The sequence below is a fragment of the Seriola aureovittata genome, chromosome 2 (assembly GCF_021018895.1).
Source record: "Seriola aureovittata isolate HTS-2021-v1 ecotype China chromosome 2, ASM2101889v1, whole genome shotgun sequence".
Lineage (NCBI taxonomy): Eukaryota > Metazoa > Chordata > Actinopteri > Carangiformes > Carangidae > Seriola > Seriola aureovittata.
Genome location: NC_079365.1, coordinates 2,814,963 through 2,831,507, shown reverse-complemented (window position 1 = coordinate 2,831,507; position 16,545 = coordinate 2,814,963). Strand labels below are relative to the sequence as shown.

Sequence of the window (16,545 nt, the reverse complement as noted above, 5' to 3'; positions counted from 1 at the left end):
GTGGCAGCAGCTAAGCGGGGCATTCCAGACGTCCCTCTCTCCAGCAACGCTTTCCAGCTCCTCCTGGGGTATCCCGAGGCGCTCCCAGGCCAGATGGGATATGTAATCCAGCGAGTTCTGGGTCTATTCCGGGACTCCTCCCAGTTGGATGTGCATGGAAACCTTCCAAAGGAAGGCGCCCAGGGGGCATCCTGATCAGATGCCTGAACCACCACAGCTGGTTCCTTTCGACGTGAAGGATCAGCGCCTCTACTCCGAGCTCCCTCCAGATGTCAGAGCTCCTCACTCAGTCTCTAAGACCGAGCCCAGACACCCTGAGGAGGAAACCCATTTCAGCCGCTTGAACCTGTGATCTTATTCTTTCAGTCACTACTCAGCTCATGACCACAGGTGAGGGTTGGAACAAAGATCAAATGGTAAATTGAGAGCTTTGCCTTCCAGCTCAGCTCCTTCTTCACCACAACGGTCAGATACAATGGCTGCATCACTGCTGGCAAAATGGTTTTTAAATAACCATCTTCTCAGCATTAACTTGACATTCTGGTCTTTTTTTATAATGGTGGATACATGTATGTACTATTAATATCTATATAATGTTCCAGTTTGTTCAAATGAAGTTTGTTGTGCGTTTGTGTGTGTGTGCTTATGAATAGGATGTTGGCCTATTTGTAGTGGGGATCTTTTACTGTACTGCAGATGGAAATCAGCTGGTGGCTAAATCTGGTACAAGCAATTTTCCTTTTTTTTTTCCTGCAAAGTCAAATGAAGGCTTCTCCAAAAACTGTTCAGATTGTGCTTTAATTCTTTAATTCATCTGTGTTTGGCTCTGCCATTCTGTAAACCCACAACTAAATAATAAATAACAAACATTAAATTATCACAAGAAGGTAGTAACTCATTACATACGTATATAAACACATGAATAGCCATGTTTTCAACATGAACTTGGTACTGCCATAGAAAAATAAAGCTAACAAAACTTAAGAAATCAAAATAGCAACAAATAAAGAAGATAACCTGCCAGTGGAGGTGTGCACAGTGTGAGGTGTCTGTAAGGCAACTGGAGCGTAGATAGCACACAGAATGTGCATGAGTGGCAACGTGGCACCATGGAATAGACACCGTTACTGTTAACACCCACAGGACAGCCTCTGAGTGCTGTCAGGTTTGATTTTGGTACAAACTGGACTGAAGAAATCAACACAATAATCTTCTGAAGAAACTATCCTCGTATCCTCTTCTCAAGGTGCATTATCTGTGAAACCATGTCCACCCCTCCCTAAATCATATGACCACATGTCCACAAAGGCTTTCAAAGTCCTGGGAAAAAACAGGTCAACAGTTTGATGGAGCATAATATCTCACGGTGTGTTTGTTGATGTAAACTGTGGACAGTGACGAGGTGCCAGAGAAATCGATCATTGCAGCAGACCTGTGACCTCCAGCTCTGCGGTGGTCACTCCAAGTCCTGGAGGTTGATTGTGCTTCCTGTGAACTGGGAGTTGTCAGATGTGTTGTCGTCTTCGGCCATCACTGAGGGTTCCTGTGAACATAGTCACAGAGCTCAATTAATAATAAACTTTATGTAGAACCTTTCAAAAACTAGTTGTTTCAAAGACATAAAAACAGAACTTTCACAGTGCAATTACATATTAAAATAGTTTCTGTGCTCAAGAAATGGAAACAAGGATAAAAGGACAATAAAAAAATCTTAAGAATAAATGAGAAAGCATAAAACAAAAAGAGGTCTGAATCTTCAAAGTTGTACTCTGCTTCAATGTTGCTCCCCTGGCTCAGGTTGTCAATGTCTGAATCATGACTTTAAAAACTTTTTGCAGGCTCAGACTGCCGAATATATTACATCATCAACTGAATCAAACTAATAGTGCCAGATCAGCCTGTCTCTAAATTCATTGTACTGTCTTTTAAAACTGTTGTGTGTGCAGTTTCTGTACTATGATGAAATCAAAAACCGGACTGGAACTTTTCTGTAGTACAGTGTTCTCGCCTCGGCCGGGTGTTGCCACTTTATCTGTCATTTGAACGCTCTGTACGCTGCCAAAACAAGTAGAAACTGTCAATGAAAACCGTAGTGAGCACAATCAGAAAAAGGCTGAAGCGGAGTCCACAGCCGGGAGAGGGGAGTGGTCCAGAGACATAAGCTCGGCACTTCTGTGACTCCAGGACCTTCAACAGCTGTCTTCCATCATGACCAAAGAATATTGCAGGAGTCATAATTTGACCGATTTGCATTCACACCATGTGGAAAACGTCACCTGTGCTTCTGCATTATAGTAACTACGAATATACTGTTCACATCAGTTGTCAGGTGATCTAACCAGGAATCAGTCTTTTTTACTTGTTATTTTCGGTTCTTTTTCTTCACTGTGTTCATTTTTATTTCTATTTGTGAAACTATATTTGTTTGCATAAACCTTGCCATGATTTTCATGTGTGGTAATGTTTGATTTGTTGTAAAATATACCTTCACTGGATCAGTAAGTGGACTTGTATGAATCTGCCTCTCATTACAGCTGCTGACAGTGGTGATATAAATAACAGGCACAAGGAATTGTAAATGAAAGCTCTCTCACCTGCAAAATGTTGACAGGCAGGTCAACAGTGAGCTGAGAGTGCGAGCTGGAGGGCTGAGAGCTCAGCTGGAAGGCAAGATCGCCATCACTGGCTGGGTCGTCCTGCATGGACAAACATTTCCATCAGCATGTCTTTCAACAACAGCTATGCTCTTTGTGGCTATTCAATGCAGTTGACGCCGTCTCATTTAGAAAATGGTTCTCTCAACACAGGTCAAAGATTTTAATGTCAAGGGTGTACATCAGATCTACACACAGACTAGTTGGCAAACATTGTATTGTGATCAGATATCTGGGGATCTCACCTGCAGCAGCTGAATCTGGACATACTGGGCCCCGGTGACAGGATCACGCAGAGTCAGGCCCCCGTTGCCTGATGGAGCTCCTTCACCATAACGAGCAGCAGATGGAGCCAGCGGTGCTGGAGCAATGGCTGCCTTTGCTCCTTTCATTTTTCTCTGGCTGGAACTCCCTGGATCGGGCAAAGACAATACCACCATGAGTTGCCGTTACACAGTCATGTTAGTCTCTAATCTCAGTATAGTCTGAATGAGGAGTGTGTGTTACCAGAGGAGGCTGATGGGCCTCTCTGCTTCTTCTTCTTCTTGGCCAGCTGGATGGCTCTGTAATCAGTCCTGGCTGAGCCTCCACTCTCCTGACACACAAAATGGATACACATTAGCTGCAACCAGTTATTTTCATTATCAATCAATCTGCCAATTGTTTTACAGATTACTAATTTATTGTTTGGTCTATAAAATGTCATATCCATCATAATAAAGCAGGCTAAGAAAACCAGCAAATGTTGACATTTGAGAGGCTGGAAGCAGAATTTTAGCATTTTTGCCTAAAAGATGAACAGTTAATCAATTATCAAAGTAGTTACAAAATTATTTTCTGTTAATTCGACATACTAATAATCAAGAAATCGATTCAGCTCTAGTACAGTTCACTTATCAAAACTAAATCCAATCCAAAACAATACATAGGCTTTTGAGTGCTAGTACCAACCACAATGAAGCTGATAAAAGCAGATATTTGTGCCATTTCCAAAGAATTCCACCCCTCCATACCAGAGAATACAAAGAGCAAATGTTGTGCATTTCATTTGCAGAGATTATAAATATTAAAATTTTCAACTAAAGGCAGCCAATGCATCTAAAAAATCTGTTTGGCTACTCACTAGGAAGCTGCTTGGTGACACAGCGTTGAGTTCTGAGTCTTTTTGAGGGCTGAAGCTGTTGCTGTGAGTGGGGAAAACAAACTGGGTGAGGACTTTTCCTCCTTCTGGAGGCCCCAGCACCTCCACACAACCCAGCAGAGGCCCCACTCCCCCCTGCCCACCAACCTCCACCACTGTAGAGGGTGAAGCCAGCAGCTCGGCCACAGGAGCCACTGCCAGGGTGGCTGTGGCCTCCACGCTCAGGGCGCTGGAGGAGCTGAGTGGGTGCTGTAGAGTGGGGTCCACAGAGGAACCAGCACCCTGCATGGTGAGAGCTGTGAGGGTTCCCAGGGCCTCTGGGGTAACCGTCTGCACATCATCCAGGTTTAGGGTGCCCTGTGGGGGCAGGACGTCACCCGCTGTACCCTCCAGACCATGGTGGGGGCCAATGTCAGCACTGGCTGCTAGGATAAGAGGGTCCACAGTCTTGGCCAGCGTGGTGCTTGTGCTGGTACCAAGCGTGGTCCCAACAGAAGCGGGGTCGATGGTGAGGATGCCTGAGCTGACCAGGGAGAGGTCCATGGTGAAAGTGCCATTAGAGCTGCTACCGCCGACAGGGATTCCCACTCCCATACCTGTGCCTGGAGGCGCTGCACCTCCAGGCACAGCAGAGAAAAGAGAGCTGAGGTCCAGGTTGGTAAGCTGGTCGCCCCCAGCAATACCAGGCCCAGTAACCGTTGTTGAGTTGGAGCTGATGAGCTCACTGCTGGGGGTCAAGGTGGGCGTGGTCTCCATTTGGTTCAAAACATCTGGGATGGACAATGACAGAGAAAAGCAACAGATTTGATAAGGAGAGGAACATGCAGCAGACTCAGCTGCACAATATGTGACTGAAAGTCACAAACTGAGGGTGACATAATTAAAACATCACTGAATGTGACAAATAATTATCTGGACATGTAGAACACATTCACACACAAAACACATGTTTACTTCTACTCACTGCTATTTTCTTGTCTTTGTATTTCACGTAATGAATTGTATTTTTTCTCATCTCATTATTGAATTTTATTATCATTGACACTTTTGCAAGCAATATTTTTGACCTGACATTCATGCCAATAAAGCATACTGAATTGAGTTGAGAGAGAGAGTTTATCCATCTCCCAGATCCACAGAAACTGCCCTGTCTATCTGGGGAGAAAAGTCAGTGCGCATTATTAGCTGCACAATATACTGACTGTTGTCTTCCACAAAGAGAAACAAGCTCTGTAGTAAATTTAGACCACCACAAAAAAAAAAAAAAAAAACTTACCGGGACTAAGGTGATGGTGTTTAAGCATGTGGCTCTTCAGACTGCTGCGAGAGGAGAAGTGTTTGGAGCAGTTTGCCACAGGACAGCGGGTCCTCAGGGTGCTGGTGTCCTGCTTATGCTTCTTGGAGTGGATGTACAGGCTGCTGCGTGCTGAGAACTTGGCATTACAGCCTGAAGAGAAAATACACAGGAGTTAAATGTCATAACATGATTGCTTGTTCAGAAAATAGGAAGTTCAGAAAAACTATTTAAATGATTTATTTAACTGCACCGTATTTCAATGAGTGAAAGAAAAAATAAACTTCTCTCTATTCATTTGCAACTGACTAGTCTATTTCCATTTTTTAAAAAGCAAGTGCATGTACAGAAACCACCGACTTTCTCCCAACAAAACATGCTACTCATACATTTTGCCTCTGGTACCCGTACTCACCTTCTGCATGGCACTGGAAGGGCTTGGTGCCCAGATGGGTGATACTGTGACCCTTAAGGTGCTCTGCCCGGGTGAAGGACTTTCCACAGCCCTCCTCTGTACAGACAAAGCGCCGGTCATCATCATGTTTCCTGATAACCGAAGAGAAGGAGACGGTGGTCAGTGAGACAGTCTCATACTTCATTATAGATGTAATGAGTGGACAAACAGTAGGGCTGGATAATCGCACTGATCCAACCGATTCAGTTTTGATTCAGAAAATCTAGAATCGATTAATTTCAATATGATTCAATTTGATTCTTGATGATTCAGTTAGGTATAAAAGTATTAAATACCCAGAATCAGCTAGCCATCCTGAGTCCCATAAACTGTGGCGAGTCTGTATAGACTGTATTTGTTCACATCACAGTTTAACACTATTGTAACTCCAGGTGGTTAATATAGCTATCTTGTTACTTTTAACTTAAAAAAAACTTTGTGCACACAATAATCAGTGTACGACCTTTTAACATTTAGTGCATATATATATATATATATATACACACACACTGAACATGTTGAACTGTAATCTAGACTACTTGATTAGTATAAGCAAATTATTTTTGTAATCTAAATAGGAATGACTCTGTCCCTAGTATTTTGATCCATATAATCCATCATACACACATATATATATATATATATATATATATATATATACACACACACACATACACACACACACACATACACACACACACACACACACACATTAGTAACTCCACTCCTTATTACTTATTTGAAGACTTACCGTTTGTGTCGGAGCAACTTTGACATGCTAGTGAAAGACCAGCCACAGCCCTCTGAGTCACAGACAAATGGCCTCTCACCTGGCAACAGGAAGTTGTTAGTTTATTTACCAGTGCACATGATCTGAGGCTTGTATCACCAAGACACCAAGACACCACCCTTTTAACCAAAGTAACCTATGCAGTACAATTCAGAGCTATTCTTAGTTTTGGAAATATGCAGGATTAAGAACTACTCTCATCTGAAATGAGTGAACAGAGAGCAACACATTCACAGATTCATGTGATTGGGGAATGACTTATTCTTTAAAAAAACAGCCTCAAACATCTCTGTAGTTTGAATGCTGACTACTGTAGAATTACAAAGCAAGGTCTGATTAGAGCCACCATTAACTGACCGTGTACCTTTTGGCCCACTTAAATAGCATTAGTGCCTCCCTGCTGAACCAGTAGGGTGGAAATTATGGCAATATTACTGACACTCAGATCTAGCATCTGCTTACCAGTGTGACTTCTCATGTGGATCTTGAGGCGACAGGCCTTGTCGTACGTCTTATCGCAGCCTGGGAAGGTGCAGGTGAAGTGGCCTGTTTCTCTGAAATGAGTGCGATTATGGGAGAACAGGGCACTGAAGGTGATGAAGGTTTTCTCGCAGCCTGTAGGAAGACAATGGTAGACTGAAAAGTGCATTTTGTACCAAGAATATATTAGCAACTGTATGAGTTTTGCACATCAAGTTAACTGCAACCATGGGACTTTAAAGATTCACTTTAATGAAAGTGAACATCAAACAGTCTCCCCTAACACCAGCTAGTGAGTGTTCTGTCTAACATAAGGCTAACATGAAATAATTTGCCTCGCTCATCTTTTTGGAATAAAGCATTAAACTGATGGAGTTGGTAAACATGACTGTGATGTGTATGTATCACCTTACATATTAGCAGCTCCAAATGCTTTGTGCAACTTTAAACAGGCTACCCTTTCAGTCACATGTCCAGTGCTATCATTGGGGGGTTGTACATTATCAAACCATCAGCCAACTGCAGGTGGAGTAAGTGTACATGGAAAAGGTGAAAATTGCAAAATGATCTTGGTGTTACCTGGGAATTCACATTTGTGGGGCCTCTGTGGCTCAAAGTGGACCCTCTGGTGATTGGCGAGTCGAGCAGCACTGCGGAACCTCTCGCTGCAGATCTCACAGATGAAGGAATTATCATGCTCATGGACTTTGACATGAGCTTTAAGGTTGTACACTGTGGTGAAACGCCGCCCACAGCCTTCAAATTGGCAGGTGTGCGGTCGTTGCTTGTCATGTGATTGAAGATGCCGCTTTAGTTTGTAAGAGGTGGCAAAAGCCCAGCCACAGCCCTCCATGGTGCACTGGTAGGGGCGTGGATCCTCTGCGTGGTTCAGGAGGTGAACCTTGAGTTTCTGACGTGTGTCAAATGTGTTGGAGCAGCCAGGTTCTGGGCAGTCAAAGGACGTCACAGTCTCTTTTTTAGACCTGATTGGCGGTACAGACTGGAAGTCCTCATTTTCACAGTCTGCCACTGTGGCTTTGGGGGTTGGGATGACCAAATCAGCCTCTTTTACAGCACATAGCGCCCCTGCCTCCTGCTTGACAATGGAACAGGAGTCCAGAGAAGTGCCCAGCTCTGATAATGAACAGTCATCCACCAGAGCCAGCTCTGAGTCACTCACGGACAAACCAGGTCTGGGTTCTTTCTGCTGGCTGACGCTGGATACTGCTAACGTGCTGATCTTCCCGATGGATTTAGTGCCACTGTCATAGTTGAGAAGAACAATATCCTCATGGTCTTTCATGCCAAGATGCTCCTTCAAGCTGACCATATCATCCTCTTTGTGTACATGCCCCTCTGGTGGGGCAGCAAGAGTCAGTATCCCGTTTTCTATGGTCACTATGATGCTTTGGTTGTTTATCGTGATAGTTCCGGAAAAGGTTTCACTGGGGTGCGGACTTGTGGAGGCCGTGACCGGGTTTGCACTGTGCTGCAGCCCCGTCGAGTCTGAAATAAAGTCCGAGGTATCCATGGCTTCCACGATGCCCGAGTTCCCTGAAATCAAGGCACTGCTCTCGTCATTATGGGACTGCGGCGAAAGCTCCCTGACCAGTTTACCTTCTTCGTTTTCGGTACAAATCTGGCCACAAATCTTATCGCCATATTTGTTTGTCAAAACTACGTCTTCGACAGTTTGGTGACAAACACCCTGTTTCGCATTTACCGCGACTGAGTTACCTTTAAGTAAATTGAAAACATGTTCGGGTTTTTTCAAGGCCTGGGTATCAAGACAGTTAACGTTGTCATTAGATTCACAGAGAAGTGCGTTACTGCTGTTTCCAACCTCCATGGAGCCGCAGGGACTCGCCTTACAGCACTCTTGCCTTTTACCTTTTATTTTATCGCCGTCCTCAGATGATACATCCAGTCGGTGCTTGCCTTCCTCACCGCTGCCATCCTCTTGAACGACATTGAAAACAACATACAATTCCTGGGTGGTTCTGTCTGCGGTGCTGATGTTCTCCGGCGGAGGAGCGCTTCGGCAGGCCAGTGAAGGCTGCTTGAAGGCGCCGTCCTCACGCTGCTGCCGTAAAACTGGAAATGGTAACGTTAGTTGCCTCTGCGGCATCGGTTCCTCTTCCCCTTCAAACAGAGGCAGCTCCATTTGCATTACAGTATCTACACTTTCTATACCATATTTCCAGGCAGCTCTAACAGACTCCTGAGAACAAAGTAGTGCGTTCAGCTCATTTTTCTTCTCCGTGTTCACGTTATTAAGTCTATCACTCGATAAATTAGTTTTATTGGTTGGTTGCGATTTGCTAACAGGCAGGCTAGTCGTTCCGCTGCCATTTTCCGCCAGTAGGCGAAACGGTGATGTCCTTGGCCTGTTGTTGTTGTTGTCTCTTTGTGGTTCAAGCAGCTCCAGTTGTCCGTCCGCTCCATTTTCGGTGCAGTTAAAACGAGGTCTCGATCCTGTCGCCGATCGAAGTGGAGACGAAGTGGTTCTATGTGGGGCGCCATGTTGAGAGTGAATGTTTTGGGCATCAGATAGCCCCTGTATTTCCATCTTGGTATCCCTGTAGCAGCGACACAGAAAAGGCCCGCCCTAGTAAACGGAGGTGATCCGCAGAGCCACTACACAGTTTACAGCAGGCCGAGCGGTGCTTTCAGGGCCACAGTGGAAATACGGCTGAGGCGAGCAACGTGAGTGATCTGTAAAGTGTTGTATTTGCCTATTTATTATTTACCACGGAGTATTAGGGCCACATTAAGGGAAAATAATCTGAAATTTCGAGAAGAAAGTCATAATATTACGAGCATAAAGTCAAAATATTCCAAGAAAAAAATCAAACTTTTACGAGCAAAAAAATATGTGTATGAGATTAGTCATAATTTTACAAGGAAAAATATCAGAAGCTTTAAAATGAGGAACGTGGAGTATCCTGTGAAGTTCTACTATAACAGAGGTTTCACAAATAAGGAGATACTTCATCTTTTGGGTCATCAGCATCATCATCATCATCAGCAGCATCAGCAGCATCAGGGCACTGAAAAGATTGTGCAGAAACTGAGTCTATTCCATTGTCAGACAGACATACAGCAGTGTTAGAAGCAGCTCAAGGGGCCACCGACTGTCATTTATCCCGTTTATTGGTTGTTGAAATATTCCTAATAAATGTTGGGGTTTTTTTTTGCATTTTTAATTCTCGTAATATCACGACTTTATTCTCGAAATAAAAACTTTCTTTTTTAATCTCAACGTGGCCCTAATTCTCCGTCGTATTTTAGATACCCAAATAGGCTATGACACTTCTTATGACCACATGTAGAGCTGATGCCTACACTGACATGCAAAAGTCCCCCAATGTTATTATGTTGTTTTGTGTAATATAATTTAAATCTCATCTGCGTTTATTTATTATTACTTTTATTTATTCATTTTCATTTTTGTTTGTATGGACCTGTTACCTTTTGAATATTGTAAAGAAGTTGTGTATGGAATTGTTCAATAAAAATAAAAAAATAAAAAATCTTTTATCAGTCAGTGTTTATTTGCTCTATTTCCACTGGGTGGCAGCATAGCACTATAAAACAGACATTTCCTCCTCAGAATAAACGTTGAAGACTATCTTCTCCGTGATTAAAATATTTAAACCATATAGCACCTGCTGTGTTTAAACGTAGCGTTTATCATTCACTCTCCATTACTCATTCTTTATTAAACTTCACATTACGATGTTTTGACAGAAGAAAATATGTAAAGAGATGTAACATCACAAAGTTTGACAGTTATATAGACCAATATAGGTTTTGTACTGTACAGTTCTGTACTTAAGTAGGCTGTATATGTGTGTTTAATAATAATTTTCGACATTGCAAACTGATATAATAATGACAATAATTAGACCCTGAAACACAGACACAGGTAGGATTGTTGACTTCTGCATATGACAAAGAGAATCTTTATGGCCCACTGCACACAATCATTTGCAACGATGTGATCCCCTTTTTTAAAATCAATCACACGAGAAAATATACATTTTGGTTGATGAAAAATGAAAAGGCCCTTCTTTGCTCTACCCAAATTCACACTATTGTTACCTCAGTAAAACAAACAAACAAAAACAGAGAGTAGAGATCAGCTTCAATCATGTTTATTTGTTTCCCAGGCAAAATATAGGGAACATTGAGAAACTTATAAATGAATTCTGACCAACACAAATGGAGACAAAACTAACAGACACAGTTAGAGTATCACTTGGAAACAAAGTGGAAGGAAAGAAGACTGTTGACAAAATATTCTGTACATCACTTTAGATGAATTTACATCTGACCAACATGTAGGCTGTATGGAACATATTTGACTAGGGAGAAGTAGTGAGGAGTATATTGGTTGTCAATTATCAAATACTGTATATAAAGCTGACCTGCGTCATACAAAAATATCCATTAAGTTGTGTGACTTTGGGTTGGTGTACTTGTTGATTATAACACACACATGCATGCATGTTTTAAACGCTGCGATATAAATCTACCGAAGTAGACAATAACAGTAGAAAGAGAAAGAACAAGTCAACACACTTGGGAATACTGTTTGAAGTCATTTTTAGATCTGAATAAAGATACAGATAGTTTCCCTAAACAAGTACAATAATTGGCAGTGAAGCAGCCAAATAAGCATGCAAAAATAACATGGATTTCCTGTGCTGTCATGTAAAAACACCTCACTCGCACTTACTTGTGAATTATGACAGAAATAAGGCCACATATCCATTTCCTTTCTGATACAATATGGAACATGCTGATGAATCCAGTCTTTACTGTTATTACTGGCTTGAAAGAAACCTCTCCAACAACAAGGTTGAAGACAAAAAGATTTAACCAGACCGCACAGTATCTGATTTAAGGAGTGTATGTGAGAGAAAAACAGCTCTACCTGTTACAGTAAATCATATCTGGTGTTTCTGGTATCTAACTGACTTTAGCTTGAATCGTTCATGCAAACATAAAATTCATAATGAAATCAGAAAAATACGTACAAGTCTTAAGTAAGTCAACAGTCATTGCAAATAAACATGTTTAGCCGCTGCTGACAGGCGGACACAATATGCAGCCGTATACCAAACACCGGAAGTGATGGGGGGAAAAGTGTGCATACATTTTCAAAAGCAGTCAACACATTGTAACTCCCTGAAAACAGTCTCACTGACACAGCACCACGCACTCAGTTGATTATTTGGAACAGCCAGCTAAAACTAATGTAGCCGCCCGGGTCAGCGGACTGTCCCGGCAGCCGAACAGAACAAACATGGGCGGAGTTTCCGAATTTCGTTATGAAGCGGAAAGTTCTCGCTGTGTTTAGATCCTGTTGTTGCCAGCAACAAACATGTGTCTTTCCGGTGCTATGAAACAAGCAGAACCGCCCTGTTGGCGGTACCGCACTCAAAAAAAGTATATGCTAAAAATAAATAAAAAATTTTTTTTAAATGTAATGAATGAAAATTCATCCAGATTAATTCGAAAGACTAATGACTGTAAAGATAAGCAATGAATGACAACGACATTTTTTGTCATATTAGTCACATGACCTTACTGACGTAGGTATTGACCTTATCATCGCAGAAGTAGCTAACAACCTGTGGAACTGGCACAGACACGTATCACTGATTGATTAATGTTCAGGCCAGTGCCCTTTCTGGGCAAGAAGGGGTTGGCTTTTCAAGGTCAGAAGGGACAGCAGCCGTGATGGTATTTTGTATAAACTTATGCTGGAACGTACATACAACCACTCCTCCATCCTCCCTTGTTTCTGTGTAGACTACCATTAATGTGGAGAGCAGTAATATTCCTTATTGCATTGTGAAGACAAGCTCTTACCAAGTCTCATAGTTTAACTGTCAGCATGTCAACATTGTTAACTCAGCAGCCAGTTTCCTTCACATAGCCTAGTACTTTCAAGTGGTCACGCGACACGAGCAATTAGAAATAATGGGTTACAGAGCGCAGTGGTGCTGTTGATGCGTTCTGTCTGAAAGTCCCATAATACAACAGTCCTGCAATAAATCCTGCCTTCAAGAAGGACATAATGACCAGTTTGTTTGTTTTCTTTTTGTTGAAATTGTTAAAGAGCGTTGAACTGTATGGTAATTTTGGAGTCTGTTGAATTGTAGGGGAGACCGGGGCATCTTGTCACAGGGGTAAGTTTTCACACTGATCTCCAACACCAGGGGGCGCTATGTAAAAAATCGAACACTTGCATTTGTCGCTCAATGTCCTGAAGTCGTTTTCTTGACATGTGGTGTGCTTCACTGTTATCTCTGTTGAGAATAATTTTCATATTTCTCAAATCTAAACTGCACTATTAATGAAACAGCTTGAATGTCAATGCCTTCTTTTACAACGTAGCGGAAGTGCTACAAAGGCATTAGTTTGGACCAGCAGATAACGTAAATGAAACTGGAGGGACTACTGTACACCAACCGGACACAGTAGTTGCTAGATGTGGCTTCAAGTAAGTTGGGTCATTTACATCTGCAGAGAGGGACCTAGTCACAATTGCGTGTGCTGCCACAGAGAGTATCCCTCCCTATTTTATATTCCCTCCTGTCATCTACCACAACAATTTACTTATCAATGGACCACCAGGGGGTAAAGGCGGAGCCAATCCTTCTGGATGGATGAAAGAGTCACACTTTATGGACTTTTTGAATAATTTCGTCGAGCACACAAAAGGCTCAAAGGACAAGCCATGTTTCCTCCTGCTGGATAATCATAAGTTTCATCTGTCCATCAATGGACTCAATTATGCCAAAGAATGGAATATTTATACTCTCCACCTCATTGTTCCCATCGGCTTCAACCTTAAACAGGACTGTCTATGGGTCACTTAAGAAGCATATCATACAGCATGTCATTCCTGGGTGAAAACCAACCTTGGGAAAACCATGTCTATTTATGACATTCCTGGGATTGTAGCAATCGCATATCCTCTTACTGCAGCCCCCCTGAATATCTTGAATATGAATTTCTTACAGATCGCCCCATCCTATAGCTGCAGCCTCTCAAGACCCCAGCTTAAACCCAGACCCACCAGGCCCCAGCTCATATCCATCCTCAACAGGCCTTAACAGTGGACTACCGGGCGCCGAAGATATATGACCCTATCCCAAAGCTGCCCCAAGAAAAACAGCTTCCCGTAGGGGAAGGAACCATAAAAATGCCATTCTCACTGATACACCATTATCAGAGGAGGAAAAAAAACAAGCAAACGGGGGCAAAAGGAGCTCTAAGAAGCAGGGGAAGCAAGGGCGATTTGTAGCGTCTGCAAAAAGGAGGCAGGTCAAAAAAAGACAAAGCTCAGATGAATCCTTAGATGATGAGTCTTTCTTGTCTGTGTGGAGCCACTTTCTAAAAGCTGTTCAAAAAGAAGTGGGTGAACGGGTCCGATGCAACAAATGGGCACGAGGCTTGTACTCCCAGGTACGCTGTTTATTTGTGCCAGAACTGTGACTCTGACAACAGTCAAGCAGTAATTAATTGCATGGGTCTTTCCTATTTTTTCATGCAACATCTTTCTACATATTTCAGACTTCTAACTGCAAAATTGAGTATGGAAAGCCTCTACTTTTAAACATGGTTTCATTTGTTGAAAAAATATATATGCGGTTGAAGGTTAAGAGCTCCAAGGCTGTCAGCATCAGTACAAGTTTGATGGGGTTGAGGTGTTTCTTCATCTAAAAAATATAGTGTGACAATTTGTGAAAAATCTAAAGATTATACATTTGGGCACAAGAATATATTATTCAATTTAATATGGAATTTGAATGACTGTGATGTACTGAGACCAAGAAATTGAAGTGAAAGCAAAAAGTGTAACAAAATGCCCGGTCTCTCTCTACTACATTATGATGACAGGTGTTTCTAATAATTGGTCAACCCCATTCAAATCACTGAGTGTAGGCTAAACAACAGACACACCTCTCTGTATAACACAATACAGTTCAACAAATGATCATACAGTTGAATCAACACCCCTCTAACACCTTTTTAATAAAACGGAACATCATAACCTTCATTCATTCACCATTTCACAGTTTTCCTCCTCTTTCCAGTCAAAAAGGAAGAAAAGGTGACCCTGATGCTTTCACATATTCTCTGGAGCTTTTTCACATTCTCTGTAATGTGAAATGCGCACACTGACCAGCTCTATTCATTTTAAACAGGTACATGCTCAAGGCGGCTTGAGACAGAGGCACCCAGCTCATGAATGATTCATCCCAAATGAAAGCCCCAGCTGAAAGAGTTACAGAGGAAGAAGGTGAACAGCAGAGCACAAGGATACGGTAATGTTCAGATCTACAACCAGGGCTGAAGTAATGTGCACAGCCTGATATTGTTAAATTGTATGGTTGCTCGAGGAAGGGGAGGATCCTTGACTCTGTTCTCCGTCTCAAGAGAATTTCCAGCTTTCAAGAGGTGCTTGAAAGCACCATTAGTTTAGACTTGCCAATACTCTATCTCTGAATGTTGACCTCGATCATGTAGACCATAGATCAAACCTTTAAAGAAAACCACATTTGAATTTCATGTTCAGCAATAATATACAGCATTCAGTTTCATGAAGCAATAATAAAAGGGCACAAGCACTCAGATGCCACAACTAACCCTAATTTCTGATGGATTATTTTCCGCTCCCTGTGTTACTGTCAAGCCTTTAAAATGCCCCTGAGAACTGATAGACTAGAAAAGGGACATCAGCCATGGTGCTGTTTTTCTTTACAATTGATCAAAATCAAAGTGCTGGCTACTTCAGGATTTATCTCTCTGATAGATTAGACATTCATCACTTTGAGATGGAATAGTCGCTCAGAAACTGAAGTGGCGTGGATGGAGACTCAGCTTCAGCAGGAGAGGTTGGTTTCTCAAACAAAGTCCATAGTGGCTTTTGTCTCTAATTTGAAATGTAGGAATTGATGACTGAGGAAAAACTGCTGATGTACAGTTGAAGCCTTTGATTTAAATGTAGTTGTGTATCATTGCAGAGCTGTGTGTTGCAGAGGGAGTGTATAGTGACAGGTGTTAACAGAAGTCAGAATGAGAAACATTAATAGTGTAATTTCTACAATTCTGATCCAGGGTTAGGGTTAGCTAACTCTAACCTAGCTTCCAGGAACAACAGCTTACTGCAGCCACAACAGGGCAGTAAATTACAAGTTGAATGCAAACAGGCAATATAGGATCATTTATGGGACAGAACGCGGTTTGAGATGTAAGGAGAGATACTGCTTCCATTTCGCTATGTCCTTCTATGTTCATTTATTTCTTTAACTGGTCAAGCACTACTTGCCTTTCTTGCGCTGACGGCACACCACTGCCTGAAACCATGCAACACACACAAGTACACACACAGATGCAAAGAAACATCTCAGTTTGCTCAATTTTCACACTTTGTGCATTGCCCTCATTTTCATACATGCATGTTGCGTTCTTTGGTCTTGGTTGTAGTGGTGGTGGACATTGAGGGGATGTCTGAGATGGAGGACGGCGGGGGCTGGGGTTCGATCGCCCGACTCTTCATGAAGGACAGGAGCTGGTCTGGGATCTCTGCAAGGACATCCTTGGCCAGGCGAGCCATGCTCAGCACCTGGTTGCCTGAGCGGTCGATGTAGTCCCGGAAAGGTACGAACTGGGTGGGAAAAGGAAAATGGACGATGATGACAAGAAGAAAAT

General features: G+C 42.4%; 2 protein-coding genes across 3 annotated transcripts in view; both read right to left on the bottom strand.

Moving 5' to 3' along the window:
* Nucleotides 1–779: 779 nt before the first annotated feature.
* On the bottom strand, nt 780–10,332 carry si:dkey-156n14.3 (zinc finger protein ZXDC). The gene is made up of 10 exons (XM_056401935.1): nt 7,393–10,332; nt 6,796–6,948; nt 6,295–6,373; nt 5,505–5,635; nt 5,072–5,242; nt 3,778–4,565; nt 3,162–3,249; nt 2,900–3,066; nt 2,595–2,696; nt 780–1,543 (listed from the first exon to the last, which is right to left on the bottom strand). The coding sequence occupies exons 1-10, from the start codon at nt 9,380–9,382 to the stop codon at nt 1,457–1,459; spliced, it is 3,756 nt and encodes a 1,251-aa protein (XP_056257910.1). The 5' UTR covers nt 9,383–10,332; the 3' UTR covers nt 780–1,456.
* Nucleotides 10,333–11,404: 1,072 nt separating this feature from the next.
* The window catches only part of LOC130178952 (copine-9-like), a 56,691-nt gene continuing 51,550 nt past the window's right edge, over nt 11,405–16,545 (bottom strand). For both annotated transcript variants that reach the window (XM_056391612.1, XM_056391616.1), the window contains one exon: nt 11,405–16,501. In XM_056391612.1, coding sequence (XP_056247587.1) covers nt 16,283–16,501 — 219 coding nt within the window. In that variant the 3' untranslated portion in view covers nt 11,405–16,282. The remainder of the gene's footprint in view (nt 16,502–16,545) is intronic.